The sequence below is a fragment of the Patella vulgata genome, chromosome 1 (genome assembly GCF_932274485.2).
Source record: "Patella vulgata chromosome 1, xgPatVulg1.2, whole genome shotgun sequence".
In the NCBI taxonomy this organism is placed as follows: domain Eukaryota; kingdom Metazoa; phylum Mollusca; class Gastropoda; family Patellidae; genus Patella; species Patella vulgata.
In genome coordinates, this window is record NC_065879.2 from 70,677,491 (window position 1) to 70,698,458 (window position 20,968).

Genomic DNA, 20,968 nt, shown 5'->3' on the forward strand with positions numbered 1-20,968 from the left:
CCCTTAACACAAACAAGGTGATTTCAGGACTAACATATGTGTGCAGGGGGAGGAAAGTGGGACATACAGGGAAAACCCACGATCTGACATTGACTGACAATAACGACTTAATAAAGAGCCCCGGTTTTATCCCTTTCTTTGAATATAATACAATTAAAGTGTGATAATTACCGTATTGTGAGGAATAAACATGTTGTATAAGATCGATTAAAAAATATTCATTAAATTCGAAAGAACATGGAAATTGCTGCAAAATCTGAAATAGAGAAAAAACATTACTAATCATTTACTAAACCATGTCTTTCATTAAATTAATATTGTGATCAAAAATATATTCCCGTAAACATAATTAGGTCACCTGTTTGATCCCATAAACGTACTTTCTCAAAAATATGATATTTATAATGTCCATGAAAAATAAAATTATTGACTCAAATTGCATACCAAGCTCACAACACTTTAAACAAGTTAGTTAAATGTATTACAAACTGTCAGTCCCAGAGTCTGCCAACGATATATTAGGACCTGTATTGTTCACAGGGTTTGTTCATTAAATGTCCCCCAAATGTACTACCTAATAGTGGCATCTTTAAAATTATAAATTGTCCATAAAGTTTCTCGAAAGATATAATGTTTATCAAAGTTGAAATGTTCTTTTTAATTTTAATAGTAAGGGCAGGACACAAAACAAAACATAAATCTACAAGATAAACCTTTGGACAAGACAGAATATAGACATTGCAAAAGACAGACATATCAAATCCAGTGAAGGCCTCCATGTGATAATCAAATGGATTAACAATTTGTCAACACATTATTTACATCAATTTGAGACTGCTTGATAACGATAAGAGAATACTTATCGAAACGTCGTGCTTGTGTATAATAAACCAGTGATTGTTGTCCCATATAACTGTATAGTTTTGTTATGTTTCCAATTGCTAAATGCCACTAAAGGATTAAATTTGAGACTAATTTTATTATTGTTGATTTTTTAATCAAATTCATGACAGTTTTGTATCTACACAGTAACATTTGATCATTTGAGAGGTCAAATGGTCACGATCGTATAATATAGATATATTTCAAGAGATTGAATATGTTACAGGAAAAACCTATGACTGAAGATAAAACCAACCTGTCTAACAGCATCTATAAACAGTAAAAAGACAGGAGATTCTTTTCTCTGTTTGGTTACAGCATACGCTGATTTAGAACACCTCAGACGGAATGGGTGACCTCCCCTGATCCATTCTCTTTCTATTAAAGCCTCAAACCTACAAATTAAAAACACAAAATGAATGAAATGGAGTTACCATCTCACAATCACTGACACATTATCTAGCATACTTATGAGTTATCAGTTTGAGACACGACAATCATTTACATAGGATCTTTGGTTAACTATACACTTAGCAATACACATTTGCTTGAAAACAATAAGAAATGAAATAAAATAATGTTTAACGTCCTACTGTTCTGCTCGGAACTGGGCTAATGAAGACAGGCATACGCTATACAGTGTGCTATGAGGGAAATTTTGCCCGAACAGCGGCACTACGGCCTACTCTTATATCGAATTCCAATTGTCAAGAGATCTTTCACAAACACAGCAATGTATACACAGCGCCTAGGTTTTCTGTCCCATCCGTATGACTATACATTGTCCCTTGCCAGGCCCTATGTCCTGCACCACTGACAAGGGCGAACCAGGTATCGAACATACAACCTCCAGGTTAGCAAGAGAGAGAGAGAGAGAGAGAGAGATGGTAGGAAACCGAAGGACCCAGAGAAAATCCATGCGGTTGGACAAGGCGACCTTAATCCTTGTCACGTACAACCAGGGAATCGAAATCACGCCAGTTGACTCAATGACAGATCTTATTATACAGCGGGCACACGCTAACCATTCGGTCATGCCCCCCCCACACACACACACAACTCAATAGACCACACGTTCCAAGTTAATCAATTTAAATTTTTTATTATTATGTCATCACAGGCCCAGAACCAGTTTTTCTTTAGATGTTAATGGGCTAACAGAATACACAGAACCAAAAAAGTTTTATAATGTAGGTGTGGTGTACTTACCCTGTAACTGTACGACAATCATGGTCTAATATAAGTTGAGCTAAAGATGTAACTTGTAGAGTTGTATCTGTTCCCTCACTACCATGAACTAGTACAGAAGCTCCTGCAATCAAAACATAAATAATACTACACGTATAGACAATATACAACTAACTCTGCTAGTGCTAGTGGCGATTAGGTCTTATTGTTCACACCATTTGTTATTTCCCTTTGTTCACCATTTCATCCACTTTGTTGGAGAACAACATTTTAACATCAAGGGGTATGAAAAGAGTTATTTTAGTCCTCTAAATTTTAGAACCTGTGTTTATAGTTGATGTAGAAACTTATAAAAACAAAGGTACAAGATGTTTTGAGGTGTCTGGGACAAAAGCTTTTTATGATTTGACATCTCATTTCCTTCCATCTTGTGAATTTCTAACTTCAAGAGTAAACAAAACATAGTGGTCTTATGAATAATCAGACCAGTTGGTAACTTATCCTGGTTATTTCATTATTGTCAAATAGACAGTTTTAACTACTGGCGGTGTATATGGCATTCACTGTAATTTGTCCTGTCTGTGAAAGCAGAATTCACTGATAAAATATTAGAAAGGCGACAACAGATAACTTGCTTTTGAAAGATTATGATCACAACTATGAAACAAATGCAAAATTCCTTTTCCCATGCCGAACCTCAAGAGTTTACTGAATGTTACCTACCTTCTTTATCTATACATTGAGCTACGACACAAGCACAAGTTAATATATCTTTAACATGTGTCATCCAGTTACTAGATTCTAACTTTGACAACCATTTATCCATACTACAATTAGGATCACTACACGCTGAAATCATACAAATATACTTTTAGTCAAGGAACTAAAAATTGATAATTTTAACTCATAGTATGTACTGTAACCTGGGTATCATTTATTCTTGCATATTTAGCTCTAATTTCTCTTACATTACTTCAATATCAAATATTCATTACAGTGTTGGTAGGTAATAAATATGACTTCAATTGGCAGCATCCCTTCATTATTTCTGAGGTCTTTGAATTTATAACCCTGACACTAGAAGAGGTTGTTTGTTACTAAGATTTAGTGGAGTGAAAAACCTTTATGTGATATAGATTACTGGCGGGCAAATCATTAAAAAATCTACTTAAAAGTTCGTTTGAAATGTTAATCTGTATAGAATAGATCATATTTTACCTTCAATCATTTTAATTAATGAATCATGGAATGCTTGATGTCTTTCTATTGGTTGATGAATTCTTCTCCATCTTGAATAATTAGCTTCTGGTTCATAACCTCCACCTGGGAAACAACACAAAATACATTAAGACATGTGGACATCATTGATTATCAGTTAGAGACAACCTGCATAATTAAACATATTGCTTGTGTCTAGAACAGATGTTGTCAATTTTAAAAACAGAACTTCTTGTATTTTTCAGAAAAAGAAGATAATCACTAATATTTAAAGTAGCCAATTCTCTAACTCAATACCACCCAAAGTCTTAAACGTTGAAAACACAAATTATTTGTCAATTCAAATCAACATTGATGTTGTTATCTTACCGGGAAAAGGTGGGTTTCTGATATCCAATATTTAAGACAAAATAAACATTTTACCATTGGTGCACGAATCATGTACCATAGTGCGTTTGAGCGTCATTTGTAACAAGTGACATATTCCACAACTCATGTCAAACGGCGATGCCATAACTTATCTGGGGAGCATGTGCAATAGACTGGAATAACCAGACGCTAGAAATTTCTATGTGGCTGAGACTCATGTCGTATTTCGCTGGACATAACTGATTTGAAATTAGAGTCAAAACGGAAACAGTTGAATGTAAATCAGTTCATATACAATCAGTTTACATCATTATATATGCGTTGCGACCCATTTGGCTCAATTTCAAGGTCCCAAATGTTAGTGATTTAGCTCCTTTAAAATGAGCTAGTCAATGATAATAAATTGTGTATAGAACTTTGGAAGTCAAAGCATAAAACAAGGTGTACAACTCCAAAATTCAATAAAATAAAATAATAACAATCCAATCCAATAAAGTTTCAAAATTTATGTCAAATACTTTGTCCTGACAAATACAGCATTAAAAATTAATTCTTATCACCGAGTCTGACACTCACCTTTCGCCTGTGCCATTTTTGCAACACTTTGAGCTCTGGTATCTACAATATAACCTCTACGACCTTGTACTAATATAGAATTAACTAATCTCTCATCTTCTTTACAACGATTACTGTTAGAACCGGTTAATGGCTGACTACTTCTCATTAATGCAGTCTAAAATAACAAAACAAAATACAAATAAAAGTAATCTAAAATACACTGTCCTTTAGAATGTTTACAAGGGACATCAGCTCTGTAAAAGATGGGTTGCCAGGCAACGAAACATACGCCAACTGAAATCATCAGAGCAGTTATCGCGCATTTATTGTTTTGTAGATAATGGGAGAGTTTACAAGACACTGATATCAATTTCATACAGAAGAATGTTAACTCTTGTGAAACAAAGTGAAACAAGGGCCATAACTATAGAAGGGTTTAACAGAAATTACTGAAATTCTTTAGGCTGCTTCGTTTTACGAATTTAAATAATGCATGTAAATTAAATAAAGATCAGTGATAACTTTAATCTCTAGTGTGTTCACAAGGTTCTACAAAGTGAAACAGGGACCATAACTCTAGAAGTAATTAACGGAAATTGTTGAAATTAATGGGGCTTCTTCGTCTCACTAATATAAACAACATCAGATAACAAATGTAGTCTGTAGATTGTTCACAAGAAATTGTGGATGATGGACGGACTGATTGACGGATTGACAAAGAGACTGAGGCTAAGGCAACATATAACCATATTTCTATGTGGGCATATAAAAATAATGATGAGTGACTCAGAATTTTGACAGTCTTTCACTAAAATATATCCAGAACAGCTCCTTTAATCTTTAATCTTATTTCAAAAAGATAAATCTACACATATGTGGGACATCCCCTTTAATCTTATCTCATATCAAAAACATAAATCTACAAATATATGTGGGACATCCCCTTTCTTATGTAAATAAGGTAAAGCTATAAATATATCTCAAATGTTATGTTTTGTAATATGTATATAGATAAGTTTAAGATAAGGTATCGGGTATAACCATAAAATTATTGGAGAAAAAACTTAGTTCAGAATAATACACCATTGTGTGAACTGGATATGGAAAGAGGGCGAATGCCAGACAAAGACTACCGTATATTACAAGAAAACTATGTTTTTTTGATACAGAATGTCGAGGCAAGGTATCTTATTCCTTATCTTCATCAAATAAATCTAATATCCACTGACGATATGGTAGTTTTAGAGAATGAGGAAGTAAATAAAGGACACACAGCAGGAATGAAAAAGCTTATTGAAATATTAAACTGGTCTGGATATAATGCTTTATCTGGTTTTATAACAAGCTTACAGACAGCTGGTTACACCCATGCTGTACAAAAACTGCAGGTAGATAATGCTTTTATTAAATTTGACATTCATCATTTTCCTTTCTTTCCTGGTGTTCAAAGTATCGTCAAATATAATTTACATAAAATATTATCAACAAAAAAAAAAGGATATCTTAATCGGACAGTTTACAAGTTTTGGTTTAAAACAACAGTCTACTTCTTGGAATCAGGCAATTTCTCATCCAAACAATTCCTTGCTGTACCTCCCTGGTGGTGAGTCATCCAAACAGTTAATCAAAGCTCCTAAAACTCAGCATAATTTGAAGGATCTTAAATCTTTTAAGGACTACAATATTGTGAAAGAGGAGTATCAGTACAAAGTTCAATTCTGTTCATTATTTACAAAGATGGTGGTGAATAGCAGATGATATAAACAAGGCAGTGCTACATACCTCACCTATAAGTGTTAAGTCGGGGGGGGGGGGTAGCAGTGGGGGAAAAGCAGGAGGAACCTGAGAAAACCCATAGTACTTGACTCAATGACAGACCTTATGATCTAAAGCCCACATGTTAAACCATTCGGCCACCCAACCCCACCCCCCTCTCAATTTATGTTAAATGTCAACTAAAAAACAATGTAAACAGGAAAGTAACTATGGACAAACAATTGGAATATTTTTACTTTTTTCCTTTTTAAGGCAACAGGCATAGATAACAACAATGAAGACCTGAATAACAATATTCAATACCAGTTACTAAACATTGTGATGAATGATGTAAAGCAACTAAAGGAGAATGATTTACGAGAAGAGGAACAAATAAAAAAGTTGCAAGATGAAGTCGAGTTGCTAAAAATAAAAGGGATGAATGATGTAAAGCAACTAAAGGAGAATGATTTACGAAAAGAGGAACAAATAAAAAAGTTGAAAGAGTTGCTAAAAATAAAAGGGAAGAAACTCTTCTCCACAATATAAAAAGCAACCAAATGATTAAACTTGATAACCAAAATAATCTGTTTGGGTGAACTTTTCCTTTAAAGGGGCCAAACCTTTGGAAATATACAGCCATATTGTTCTGCATAACTTCAGACAATATTTGCAAAACAGAATCACTAACTTTAGAAATATCTTTTTAACAAAATGCGTATCTTGAGAAGTTTGACAATATTAACGTTTTCAAATGAAATGAAAATGGATTATGAAGTGCTGTGTATATAATTTGAATATTGTTTATAAACTATAGCAGGCTGCATTATGTAAGAGCTATTTCGGCATCAAATGTTATCATTCAGACATTTATTCACATGACAAGCTTAAGCCTATATAAAGAATCTCCTACGAGTCTTTTTTGATATCAAAAAATATCAACTCAAGTCAATAATGTAAAAAGAACATGGCCTTGCCGAGGTTTTTTTTTTTATCGACAAGTGTTGATATTTGTTGATGTCAAAAAAGGTGAGTAGATGATTTTATTTATCACCCAACCATTTCCACCCTTTTTAATTGACCAATAAAATTCATGTAAAGCGATACCTCCTAGGAGAATAAGAAATTTATCACACAAGCAATATCTACTCTAGAATGTGTTATTGGGGGATAAAATCAACTCTCTATACCATTGGATGGAGCAGATGTAAACGAACTGAAATACGAAAACCATTTAAGAATTTAATTTAGAAATGGAGAAGCGAGGCTGAGTCTCTCGTGTAACGTTGCTACAATAAAACAATCTATGTCAAATCTTCAAACAATGATAATGTCACTCAGAATAAAGTAATTTAAACGTAATTTTCAATATATTTATTTTACATTATCTATTTTTGAACTATTATAGCAAGAACGGCTAGAACGTAATATATATTCAGAAAATTTTGCCTACTCTTGCCGAATTGCAACTAGGGTTCTTTTACGTGCACACGTAGTCAAGTACACAGGTGAACCTAAGTTTTCCATCCCATCCAAACAACTAGATGCTTTTTCCTTGCCAGACGATACATACAGCACCACTAACAAGGAGGAAACCAGATTGGGTACCAACCCAGGACCTCCTTGTTAATCAGCAAGTACCATACTGTACAAGACTAAATAAATACATGTATGTTGTGACAGCCTGTCACTGACAGGTAATACCAATGGTGTCATTCATAGAAGCAAAGACATTAAGAAGGAAAAAATCTCAAATTACAAACAACAAATCTTTTAAAACTGTTCATCAGAATCAGATTTAATTTTTGTCTTGGGCCATTGTTTATCATTAAAATATTTTATTCATTAAAGGGACAATATTCCAGGGCCTGATTCATAGAAAATTCTTAAGCACGTTCCTGTGCTTAGATTTTAAGTAGACTTTGCATTTAAGTAAACTTACCTTATTTTGTGTTCCCAGAAAATTCTTAAGAACGTTCTTGTACTAAGATTTTAAGTAGACTTCATTGTAAGCAGAAGAACGTTATCATGCGTTCCAAGAAAAGACTTAAGCACAACTTCGTTCTTAAACATAGTCAATCTAAGCACAAGTCCCAAGCAAGGTATACGGCTTGCTTACCAACCTTAAGTCTGCTTCTGCTTCTAAAAGATTGCTGACCGTAGAGTTATTCGACACCTTTTGATACCAAAGAGACAATTACAAGACAGAGAAAATCATTCTCCAGAAGAAATTAAGAATGCTATAGAAAATTTCGCTTCTACCCTGATACCATTTTATTTATTTGCCAATTAGTAAACAATAAGCTACAAACACACAGGCTACTTTAAGATCAGACGCTCTCACAATTATTCAGTTAGTTTGTATGTGTCTCGTTTTTTATCTTGTGGCACATTTTATATGTGTATAGGGGACATGTCAAATGCATCTAAATCAACCATATATATATATGAAGTCAATGAAGCAGACAACAAATTTATGACGTAATTCGCATACCAAAGTTGTTTTTATGACGTTAAAGAGCATCGTAGTCTCAGTTTATGGTAAACTTTACAAGTCACAATGTGCTTAGACTTATACTTGTCTTGTGCTTACATAAGAATGGTCTTGAGAACTTTAAGAATTTTCTAGGAACCAGGCCCAGGGTTAAATATTCAAATAGATTTTACATCTATGCACAATCACAACTACTCTCATTGAAAATTATATTATTCCTATGGAGAAATAATAACGTAAGTTATTGCAATTTGAAGTTTACATTATAGTGTTTATCTGCCATCTTAACTTGTATGAGTTCACCAGCTCATTCTTTAAATAGCCTTTTATGGTGGGTATTATAATAAGCTGCGATAAATCTATGGATTATCTGGTTTAATTCAACAATCTCAAGTTACCTTTATATTAATCAATATACTGGTAAGCTATTATTGTACTATAGTATTTTCTTATAATTAACATCCTGTTTGCCAAGTGTGTACAGATTTTTACATTTGATTAAAAAATACCGAGGCTGAAGAAACTTTACTTCTGTTGGTTTGTTTCAAATGTATACCTCCTTCTCTGGTAACAAGTATTTTATAGAGCTTCATATCTGTATATCTATTCTGTTTGTGTTTTGTTGTACAGTTTTCCTGCACTATCTATAACTATGTGTTGTAAACATGGATCGTAGTCTCATGCCAGCCAGTGATTACAGCATATTACAGAATAACTATTTATATTTAATACAAAATATTCAAGCTGAGGATCTTATTTCACATCTTCATCAATATAACATATTAACTGCAGATGACATGGAAGCTTTACGGAAAGTGGTCGAAGCTAAGGGCAATAAGGAAGGAATGATAAAGATTATTGAGAGGTTAAGATGGTCCGGATCTAAAGCTTTGTCTCTGTTTTTAACTTGTTTAAAGGAAACCCGCCACACTGAAGCCCTTGATCAACTTCAGGTATTATTATATTCCATAGACTTTCCAAATATATATTCAAGTGTAAATAGATATATATTTTATATTTCTGCTGTAATCTTTAAATTATATTATCATTGAGATATCACAATCTGAGAAAAACATGACATTGTCAGACCCACATCTAATTGTGTCTGCTAGGAAGGCAGTTTATCACATGACTAAGGCTGAAAAACTTAACAAGACCATTAATGAGATCACTTTTTAGCAGCTTGTAATTTCAAACATCAAGTAGTATCGGGCAATATCACTTCAAAATATTTAATGTTTTTATTTTTAATGCTCTTGCAAAGGCCACTGATCTACCTAACATCAAGTCCACAGACCTACATGTGCCTAACAAGGCCACCAATCTTCCTAACAAGGCTACCAACCTACCTAACAAGGCCACAGACCTACATGTACCTAACATCAAGGTCACAGATCTTCCTAATACGGTCACCGACCTACCTAAGATCAAGGCCACCGACCGATCTAATATCAAGGCCACAGACATACCTAACATGTCGACCATCGAACCTAACAAGTCCATCGACCTACCTAAAACCAAGGCCAAAGATCTATCTAAAAACAGGTCCACTGACCTACCTAAAAATAAGCCCACAGACCTACCTAACATAAAGGCCACAGACCTACCTAAAAACAAGCCCACAGACCTACCTAAAAACAAACCCACACACCTACTTAACAAGGCCACAGACCTACCTAACATGAAGACCACAGATCTACCTAATAAGGCCACAGACCTACCTAACATTAAGGTCAAAGACTTTTCTAACAAGCCCACAGACCTACCTAACAAGTCCACAGACCTGCCTAACAAGCCCACAGACCTACATGTACCTAATACGACAACCACAGATTTACGAATCATGAAGAACACAGATATACCTAACATAAAGACCATAGATTTACCTAACAGAAAGGCAGTTCCTCGAAACAACAAAACTAAAGACCTAACTAACAACGAAAAGACTTATTTTCAGCAACTAGAACAAACTGATCTGGTAAAAAGTAAACCAAGAAAACCATCAGATAAAGAAATAAATAAAGATGATGATAAAATCACACTAACTATACATGATTCCAGGTAGGTGTTTGTATAATAGATATCAGTGCTCACTCTGGGTTTCATTTTTTTTCCGCCAATTTTTCATTTTAATTTATCAGCCATATATTTTCTACGCCAAAATAAAGAATAAATATCTATTAGATTTTTTCAGTATTTTTTCTTTTTATATAAGTACATACAATATACATATGATATTACAATTTACAAAATTCTTCTTTGCTTTGCAGAAGCCCATTTTTTGAAAGCTTTTTCAACTTAGTAACATTAAATTACACAGTGTATTTGTTTTTAAAGAATATCTGTATATCTGAAAATGTCCATTCATCCTTAAAAGATCTACCTTTTCCTAATGCGCTTAAACAAAAATGGATAATCGAGACTTTGTTTTTTTTATTGTACCGACATTAATGATGATGATCGAGGCTAGGCCTAAAATTCAAAAGCTAATATCTCGGTTCAGATTAGATATTCAGTATGATTAAGACAAGAAATGAAGTGGGATTTGCTGTTCTACTTATTTGCTAGAACTGGGATAATGAAGATGGGATGACACCAACCGTGTCCGGGAAATTTTGCCCGGACAGCATGATCAAGACAAATAAGTCAGATGTATAATCAATGTTTAAAGGGTAACATTTAGTAATTAGCATTTACAAGTATTAAAAACAAAACATAAATAAATGCCTTCATCATGCTTTAACACTAACTCACAAAATTCTAACACATTCGTAAAGTAATGTTAACAAGCATTACATAACTACTGCTTCATCTGACAGCAATTATGGTCAGCTATTTACATTGGTGTACGATTCTCCTTGTCAAGTACAGAAATATCATGTGCATGTAACAATCAAGACATTGGCAAGCAAATTTTGCATAGATAATTAAAACAACGGAACATAATTCATATCTATTTGTAGCAATAGTAAATGAGCTGGTAATGCTTCTTACCACTGCTTCTGAAAAATGGTGATGTAGTAGATATATCTTGTTTATGTAATAGTATATGTGTGTTTACAGGATTGGTATTTCTGAAGACGATGATACAAGTTTATGTGTAAAGAAGGATATGACTGTAAAAGGGTTGGAAGATCTGATCAACCAGGAAATGAGAACAAAGTTTGTATTAGGAATTACTATTAGCAGTATTACTACATATGAACAGAAGTGTGTATATCGCTCATACAACAATAACAAATTAAAACTATCACATTATGGAGTTAAAAGTGGAGATATTGTCATGTTGTTACCGGTAGTACAAACTCTGACTGATTTAAATTGAGTGTATGTATTTGAAATGTGAGAAAACTTGTGCCCATAGTGAATACTATTTGATAGTTACGATAGTGGATCTACAAGACAGAAGCAATGACATGTTATCGGTAATAATACACTATGGATATTATAGATATTAACTGTTCGTTCAGTTTTTATAGGATATCTCCATGGCCACAGCCATACCAAGCTTCTAACACCTCCTTCTTTCTCTTCAGCTCAGGACATGCTATTGCTGTTTCATCTCAGTAAAATGTGAAAATGAGAATTATGTTTGATTTATGTTTGGTGTCTATGTGAATGAAGTTAAGATAATAACACAATTGTCAAGACAGACTACAGCTCGACCAGCATCTTGCTATAATCTATGAAATCTACCAAATTGCAAAAGGCAAATTAAGGGTAATCGCAGGTTTCGTTATCGGCAATTACTCATTTTAAGAAATTACTATTTCCAATTAACAATTTGAATAGTGTTGTATTGTCTAATGTTTTTGTGTGTACATGTATATGTTATGTAAGTAACAGTATTATTTTATATATATAAACATGTAGCATCGTGTTTTATGGTTTTTATATATAACAGATGTTAATTGTCTAAACAGAAAGATATTAACCTCCGTTTATACCCATGCTAACAATATACACTTTATTTCAATTATGAGAAAACATGGCAACATATCACTTACATCCGGGGATGTTAAAGGTACACAATGCTTCTCGGTTGTTAGAAGTAGCTACCATCTTGTATTATTTTACTCCACTAACCTCTGGGTCCATCCACGGGTGAGACGCAGTCAAATTATCCACCTTTGATACTATTTCTTTTGACCAATTGAGTGGGAAAAGGGAAGTAACTCGCATTTTATTGCCACTAAGATTATTGTGGTGAGTGTAAAGAATGACGTTAAGACTGGTATGTAAACTACGATCAAGGGCAGAAAATTTGAATTTGTGAAAACCCTATGGATGGACTCGGTGGTTTGTGGAGTAAAACAAAACAATACCACTGTGGATACTGAGAATGTGCCTGATTTCTACTACAATCTTTTTCAAAAACAGTTATAGTTTGTAAACTTTCAACAAAAGTTCATAAAATGTTTGCCACCTCAAAAAGCATTTTTACATCAGCATCCGTCAGAATAAAATAAACTTGATATTTTTGAAAGCCATATATTATAGTAGAAATGGTCTAGTTAATTTAGACTATAGAAGGCCCCTCTACTCATAATTACCACCAATTATCATCTTAAGAAAATTGATGAAGTAGACTAGATCACAGATCCTTTTGTATTGAAAGTAACCAGGTCATAACACATGGTAGACAACATACACAATGATGGTCTGAATTAAAGATAGAGGCTATGTGGCAGGTGTGTTCCCACTTAGCCGGCAGACTGTTAATCCTTTGATTGATCTTAAAACTATAGTCTGTTTAAAAGTAGTCACTCAAGAACTGTTCACTAGTGTTCAGCGTTAATGAGCTCTTAATCCCTCTTAATAAAATTTATTAACCAACTAATTAATGACATTTTGAACACAGTTCATGCCGGCGTTATGAATTCAATTCACTATATTAATATAAATAGGCTTTGAGTTAAGAAATATCGACAACTTGATACAAGAATTGAACATTTGAAAACACAGTTATTAAATGGCTCTTTAAGTGTAAATCGGTATGGAACAAATATTTCCTATTTAGTGGGGCTGTAAAATGATTGTTATGTTGTAAGGCATTTATTTATAAATTATATAATGCTATTTAATAAAAGTTAAATGTGTAAATTGTAATGCATTTTTATATGTGTAAATTATTTAATGTTATTTAATAAATATTAAATTTGTTAAAATCAATATATTTTTATATGTGTAAGCTATTTAATGTTATTTAATAAAAGTTAAATTTGTTAAAATCAATACAGTTTTAGTCTTAAAAAAGATATGGACTATAGTTTATAACACCATTGTTCTAGGATTAACTCTGGATTAGCGGCAAAATTTGACATCAAAGCCTGCCGGGTAAGTGGGAACACCCCATGTGGCATTAGACTTATCTTATAAGTTGATTCTACAGGATTGTTTATCATGACTTTTTGCAAAGCTATCATTAGGTAATACATCTCCATTGCAAGTGCTGAAGAAAATCAGCGATTTTTTTACCATCTCCACCTATTATATTATGTAAACTAACAGAGTTAATGGCATAGTAATTCCAGACTGAAGCCAGTCAGATGTCAAGCTTTACTATAATCCCAATACTACTACAGAGAAAGCTGCAAACAGAACCTACCTTATTATGTCTGTGGAAGTAACTTAGCACCGGAAAACGACCATTCTGTCGAAACTTTGCAACTCTAACTATCAATTCATCTTCTACAGATTTGGGTACAATAACAACACTAGGATATGAAGAACAAACCTAAAAATAAAATTAAAAAAACACATTATGTACTATGGCTCAGTTTTCCTATAACTTGGTATAAGATTTATCAGACTATACTCATTGACAACAAAGTTAAAGCCACTTATCATACAGTAATACCGATATGGACCAACACAGACACAGTCTGCTTATTCTATTGCCAGACAGTCAGCTTGAACAAATACAATTTACAAGGGCTGGCTGAAAAATTCTAAGCCTATATGTCAAAGACCTATACAAAGTCAATGGTTTCCATTTATTTTCCTACATAATAATAATCGATTATCATTCTTCCAGAAAAACCGAACTTTACCGACCTGTCATTTGTGTTGATCGAGTTACAGTAGTGTTATTATCCTAGTCTATTACTGTGCCGATGTACGTAAAAAAATCAATTAATGTAAAATAATTAGTTGCTAAATGTAGGATTAACTTAAGTATTATTCTAAGTTTTGTTCTGGATTCATTTGAACCTTTTTTTTATTCCAATATCTCCAATAAATACAAAGACAATACATGGTTTCTCTTTGCAAGTTACTGGCGATCACACAGTGTTACTAATAATAGAATAAAATATAATAGAAGGCGTCTATTGATTGGACAATAAAAAAATAATTACCGGCTTTCAAAGTAGAATTTTTATGATTGGTTAATTTTGACGAAAACCAAAGTAGAATTCTTCCAAGAAATTACGAGAGATATAGATATTTTCCCGGGAAGTCAAAAACGTGTTTTGTATGGGCTGTATCTGACATGAGTTAGTAATAAAAGCTGAGTTGATCATTAATAATACAATTAGTTTTATCGTGAAAGCAGACAATCTCTCTACAAATCAATCAAGAGCAAAGAAGGGAGATAATTCTAATTTTACTATATCACGTGCGATCGTCATTGTTCACAAAGTGCGTGACCTATTTTAGTTTCAACTAGTAATAACAACAAAAACAACGAAAATATTAAAATAATGTATTTAATCTTAAAGTTTAGTTTTTTTACAATAATATATATTTAAAATGTGCCAGTTTGTAAGCAGAGGGGGGAAATAGTTGTTGTGTTGACGTTGTGTATTCGTTCATTCGTCTGCATACCAGACTACGGCAAGTTCAGTCATGTGAAAGTGACCGTAACTTGCCGTCAGAAGGTAAATATACCGATAATCGATATTTGAATTTCAATATCGATTATCGTATCGCTAAATAACTTCTACCGATTATCGATTATATCGATATTTTTGCACAGCCTTACTGGTAATAAGACAATAATCACACTACAGTTGCTGTTTTATGTCTATGATTCATTCAATGATTGTACTTGGTGGTAAAAGATTGTTTCAACCCGACTGATCTTTTAAGCTTAGAACTTTTCAGCCAGATCTTGTACATGGTCACTACATGTGAAATGAAATGAAGACATTGTTTGAAGATCATCAAGAATGTATACATAGATTCATTTTATATTACAATATAAAATTGATTTTTAACTAAAAACAGAAAAATGAGTAGAAAGTCTTCTCAAGTATGACTAAGTTATTTTGAGACTAACATATGTACATCTATAGTTCAATAACTCGCTTGCACACATTAGGCCACCCAACACCCCTTTATCTTTAAAGACACAGTATTTTTTTAAATGTTTGCTATAGAAACATTACCTTTATAAAGGCATGAACAATACAGCCATGGTTAGGCACCTTTTTTCAATGATTATGCCTCACTTGATTTGTACTATAAGCTTTATCATGAAAAGGTAATGCAACTATTAGAATTCTATATAACTCTTTTATTGAACCTTTTGTGATGAATTTAATAATAATCAAACAATTGTCTGGATGTCCTGCACATTCCCAATGCTATAGGCAAATAAAGCATTCTAGTTATCTCCTTTACCTCCCCATGCATTACAGTGAAATAATCAATTACCTGATAATCTTTGTTTACATAACTTAGTCTCCATTCATCAGAACATTCTTTATGACGGCTAAACTCAGTCTCTGGTTGAAAAGCCTGCCAACCATCTTCTAAAATCTCAAACGATGGTTGATAGAAAAATGGATATTTTAAAGCAATGTCTCCTGAAAGATAAGAGAGTAATATAAAATAACAGAGAAACTAGAAGACAAAATCTTGGGTTGACTAAAACAGCAGAGCCAACAAACTAATCAGAAACTTACTTTACCATAGGGGGATCACGTGGCTAAGTGGGTAAGATGCTAGCTTGCTAGCCTGGAGGTCGGGTGTTCGATCCCTGCATTGGCCGAGAAAGTTCATCCAGATTTTCCGGCGTGGTTCTCCCTTGTCAGTGATGCAGGACGGAGGGGCTGACAAGGAAAGCTGTCTAGTCGTTCGGATGGGACGAAAAACCAAGGTCCCGTGTACACATTGGCGTGCACGTAAAAGATCCCTTGACAGTTGGAATTCGATATGGCGTATGCCCGTCTTCATTAGCCCAGGTTAGGAGCAGAACAATAGGACGTTAAACTCCATTTCATTTCATTTCATTTCATTTACTTTACCATAGTAAGCACTTCAGGAGTGGAGGGGTTGGGCTGCCTAATTGTTTAACGTGTGCTTGATAAAAATAAGAGGAGACTTGTCAAAACGTTGTGCTTTTAGAATAAACCAGTGATTGATATCCCACATAAAAAAAATGTGTTCCTTAATCGTTAAATGCCACTCAAAGATGAGATCATAAGGTCTACCACTGACTCAAGTGGCATAGTTTCGACTCACCGCTTGTATGTGACAAGGAGTAAAGTCGCCTGTTCTGAAGTTTCTCCAGGTCCTCAAGTTTCATCCCACAGCTAAAGACCTTTATACACAAGCGAATTATTGAAATAAAGTTTAAGTATGTGTTAGTCCCAAAATGACCTAGTTGGTGCTTAATGAGACAGAATCTGTTTTTTCCTGCAAGATCGCAAGACCATTGCCAGCCCAGTTAATACTGTATTACCATTATTTACCTAGATTAGATAATTGTTCAATGGAAGATGCCACGTTTAAACAGTCTTCTACTGTCGGCATTGCAAGTTGCAGAACTTTAAAATTTTTACATTTTAATGTCAGTGTTCCTGTCGAACCACTCAATTTCTTTTCTATACTATCAACTAGACTATGCAGAACCTGAAACATACAATATATTCATTATTAAAACCATTTCAATTCATTGACCCAATCATTTCATTTTCATTCATTTTGTTTAATGTCTCACCTAACCATAAGGGCTGTACTATTTACCAAGTTGTGGGTTTCATATCCTAAATTTGGTCCATATCAAGCCATTGGTTAAGTCTGTACCACTAACAGAGTGCCCTCCCCTGTTGCTTATTGCAAGACATAGCTAACAAAAAATGAAATGAAATGAAATGGGGTTTAACGTTCTACTGTTCTGCTTCTAAACAGGGCTAATGAAGACGGGCATACGCCATACAGTGTGCTATGAGGGAAATTTTGCCCGGGCAGTGTCGCTACGCCCTACTCTTATATCGAATTCCAACTACCAAGGAATCTTTTACGTGCACGCCAATGTGTACACGGGACCTCTGTTTTTCGTCTCATCCGAATGACTAGACAGCTGTCCTTGTCAGGCCCTTCGTCCTGCATCACTGACAAGTGGAAACCACGCCGGAAAATCTGGATGAACTTTCTCGGCCAATGCAGGGATCAATCACCCGACCTCCAGGCTAGCGAGCCAGCGTCTTACCCACTTAGCCACATGATCCCCGAGCTAACAAAAATATATTCTGTTTTGCACTGTAATTCCAAACTATATAATTGAGCTATGCACACAGGACACCAATACTTATAGAAAATTCAACAAAAGTGTGAGTACAAGTACAGTAAATGTGAGCATACATGTAAATGTCCCCCATACATGTATATGGGTGACTAAAATTAACATATTCCAAGAATTCAACACCGACAAGCAATCGCAAACCATGCAATAGAAAATGACCTACATTGTCCATAGTTGATCTTAGGCAAATCCAAATTCTGAATAGGATTCCACACGAAATGAAATTTATCTATTTTTCATTTACATTCAATATTAATTCATTTACTTTGTTTTTGTATACATCTAAGTTGTCCTAAAACATTCATATATGGTTCTATGTCCCATACTCTGTCGCAAACACTGCTACATCATTTCTATGAATGATAGTAAACAATGTCTCGTTCATCCATATTTTTGTAAAATAATTAAATGGTGAACGTGTTAAATTCATTAAATATGTAAGTTTATCTGTCGTGGATCAGCTGATCATGCACAGAAAATGAATCATTAGGAATGTTGACATAAACTGTACCTTTGTTTAATAGTTAAACATGATTCAAACATAATTTACCCATAATTCATCATGTGGTTGATTTCTTGATGAAATTATAAGGTGATGCCCTGTGATACACAGAGTGCCTTCAATTGGTTTCTTAAAATTCTCCTTTAATGTTACGTTATCAACCATAGGAGTTTTTATAAACTCTGCAAACTCCATCTTTTGATTTTATAATGGCACCACCGGATGAGTTTAGCTGAAGAGATATCAAGAAGAAATATTAAATACATAAAATAATTGTTTCACAAACCACAGTTTATAATTTTAAGAGTTATAGATTATGATGGCTGGTTATGAGTATGACTGATGTTGGCAAGAAGAAGGTTAGTAGCTTTTGACTTTCTATATTGGGGGAGACTGACCTATTTGAACCTCAGTCTGATCTTTACAAAGGTGTTTAAAGATGCTTACTTAAGGTTACTTATGGAATGCAATGCCACAGGAATCAGTGCCTTTAATTCTGAGAATCTCTACAGTGGTTGAATTTAACTGATCACAAATCAATGCATAGAGCCATAGCTTTTTGTCATCAAAAACAATTTGCCAACCATTTGCAGTCCCAAATTAGCCTCAGTGAGCAAGTAAAACTGGCCCAATCAAGTAGTACATGTATGGCTAATGTACATCTAAAAGTGCAGCGGTTGATACATTTCGAATTTCAGTGGCAAAAATAGTCTATTTTATCATGCATGGAGTTATTTCCTTCCAGTTCCACTTGAACTAAAAGGTTGCACGCTGGAATTTAGTAAGCATTTTCATTGCAAGTGCGAGATCTCGCCGAAATCGAACATACTCTGCAGACCGGTTTGAGCCGGTATCACGTCATTTGGGACTCACGTCATTTGGGACTCAACATAAACGACATTTGGGACTCAGTTGACGACATTTGGGACTTGATTGGCGTCAATTGGGACTCAACACAAACGACATTTGGGACTATTTATTTATGAGATATACATGTATAGTAACAGCTGTCTTAGTTGTCTTTCGTTTTATTTAGTTGATCGGCGATTGTTGAGACCGCGATTAACACTGCTAGTTCTCCTTTGTTTTGTTTTATCTGCGAGTATAAAACTTCTCCTTTGTTTTGTTTTATCTGCGAGTATAAAACTTGACAATAATATATTGTTGAAAATTTGTGTATATTTAGTAATACTTCGTTGTTTTTCTTTTATCAAATAGTAAATGAGCTTGATTGACCGACTACTGCTCATGTTTTTTCGTGAAACGGTATAACTGCAATCAACACACAGACGCCATTCTCGGTGATTGACAACTCACGTTTTTCCTCATCCACCAAAGAACCGTTAGGTTTCTTTGAACATACTGCAATAACATCGGGATTATCAGTTAATCAGCTTTAATTATCCCGCTTTGATCGTTGCCATTTCTTATATTTTCCACAAAAAAACTTTGCCTTGTAGGCACTAATTTATCGATTGGTATTGCCATCTACGACAAGCATGTCAACGTGCAGCTCACGGATTATCATTAACAATTTCTAGGGGCTTGTAAAAAAGATTGCATGTCGTGTAAATATTTATTTTGTTTTTTTGTGTAGGTCATTTTCAAATAAATTCATCAGCATATTATTAGTTTTAAATAAATATATAACTTTTATGAGAATCGATGATTATCAAAGAACCGTAAGTGCAACTAATGTTTTATTGTTTGGTTGAGCATTTTACTAACCACGTGTTTCATGTTAATAAATATTTTCTTTTGTGTTTTGAATTGGCTTATTTCTAATAAATTATCCCGATACGAGTCCCAAACGTCGTATACCCGAGTCCCAAACGACGTAGGCCTATACCAAAGTCCCAAACGTCATATACCCGAGTCCCAAATGTCGTGGTCATATTTTTTTGAGTCCCAAATGACGCGAGTCCCAAATGACGTGAGTCCCAAATGACATGTAATCTTTGAGCCGACTTCTGTCAAAGAAATTTTTCATAATATTATAATAACATCATGGTTGATAAAATCCATAGCCCTACAAGTTTATGACAATGTCCATTAATTATTGTCATACAACTAGAAGCAGGACAGTTTTTATTTGGTAATCTTATACACTCAAAATCAATCATTCAGTGACACACAGACCAATCAGATACGGTCTACAGCAGTACATCTTCAATAATGATCTTGAATGGCGAGTCTTTACTTCGCCTGGATGTCATTTATGTACCTTTCACTGTATGATTTCCAAATGTTGTTTTTGATAATGACCATAAGCATATATGTAATCCGTATACAAAATAGAATATCTGGCCTTTTTAATTTAAATGAGATATGGTAAAACTACAAGACGCCTAAATATAATAAATAATTTTGGCCATTATCTGCCCACTTCCGGTGTAAATAATTAGGCCCGAGGTAAATGTAGAATTAGTAACTATACAATATAAATATAATACACATATCGCTTAATCAG

At 34.0% G+C, this 20,968-nt stretch overlaps 1 protein-coding gene and 1 long non-coding RNA gene across 2 annotated transcripts in view; one reads left to right on the forward strand and one right to left on the reverse strand.

Moving 5' to 3' along the window:
* The window catches only part of LOC126829407 (myotubularin-related protein 9), a 28,686-nt gene extending 7,831 nt beyond the window's left edge, over positions 1 to 20,855 (reverse strand). The window contains exons 1-11 of the mRNA XM_050559258.2: positions 20,723 to 20,855; positions 18,547 to 18,730; positions 17,164 to 17,323; positions 16,124 to 16,275; positions 14,073 to 14,201; positions 4,234 to 4,390; positions 3,289 to 3,393; positions 2,794 to 2,919; positions 2,092 to 2,194; positions 1,139 to 1,277; positions 172 to 256 (exon numbers count right to left, since the gene is read on the reverse strand). Of these exons, the coding sequence (XP_050415215.1) occupies positions 172 to 256; positions 1,139 to 1,277; positions 2,092 to 2,194; positions 2,794 to 2,919; positions 3,289 to 3,393; positions 4,234 to 4,390; positions 14,073 to 14,201; positions 16,124 to 16,275; positions 17,164 to 17,323; positions 18,547 to 18,693 (1,303 nt within the window). The 5' untranslated portion in view covers positions 18,694 to 18,730; positions 20,723 to 20,855. The remainder of the gene's footprint in view (positions 1 to 171; positions 257 to 1,138; positions 1,278 to 2,091; positions 2,195 to 2,793; positions 2,920 to 3,288; positions 3,394 to 4,233; positions 4,391 to 14,072; positions 14,202 to 16,123; positions 16,276 to 17,163; positions 17,324 to 18,546; positions 18,731 to 20,722) is intronic.
* On the forward strand, positions 5,213 to 7,332 carry LOC130013168 (uncharacterized). Its single transcript, XR_008788523.1, has 2 exons — positions 5,213 to 5,603; positions 6,244 to 7,332. It is a non-coding gene; the product is annotated as an uncharacterized LOC130013168 (long non-coding RNA).
* Positions 20,856 to 20,968: the final 113 nt, after the last annotated feature.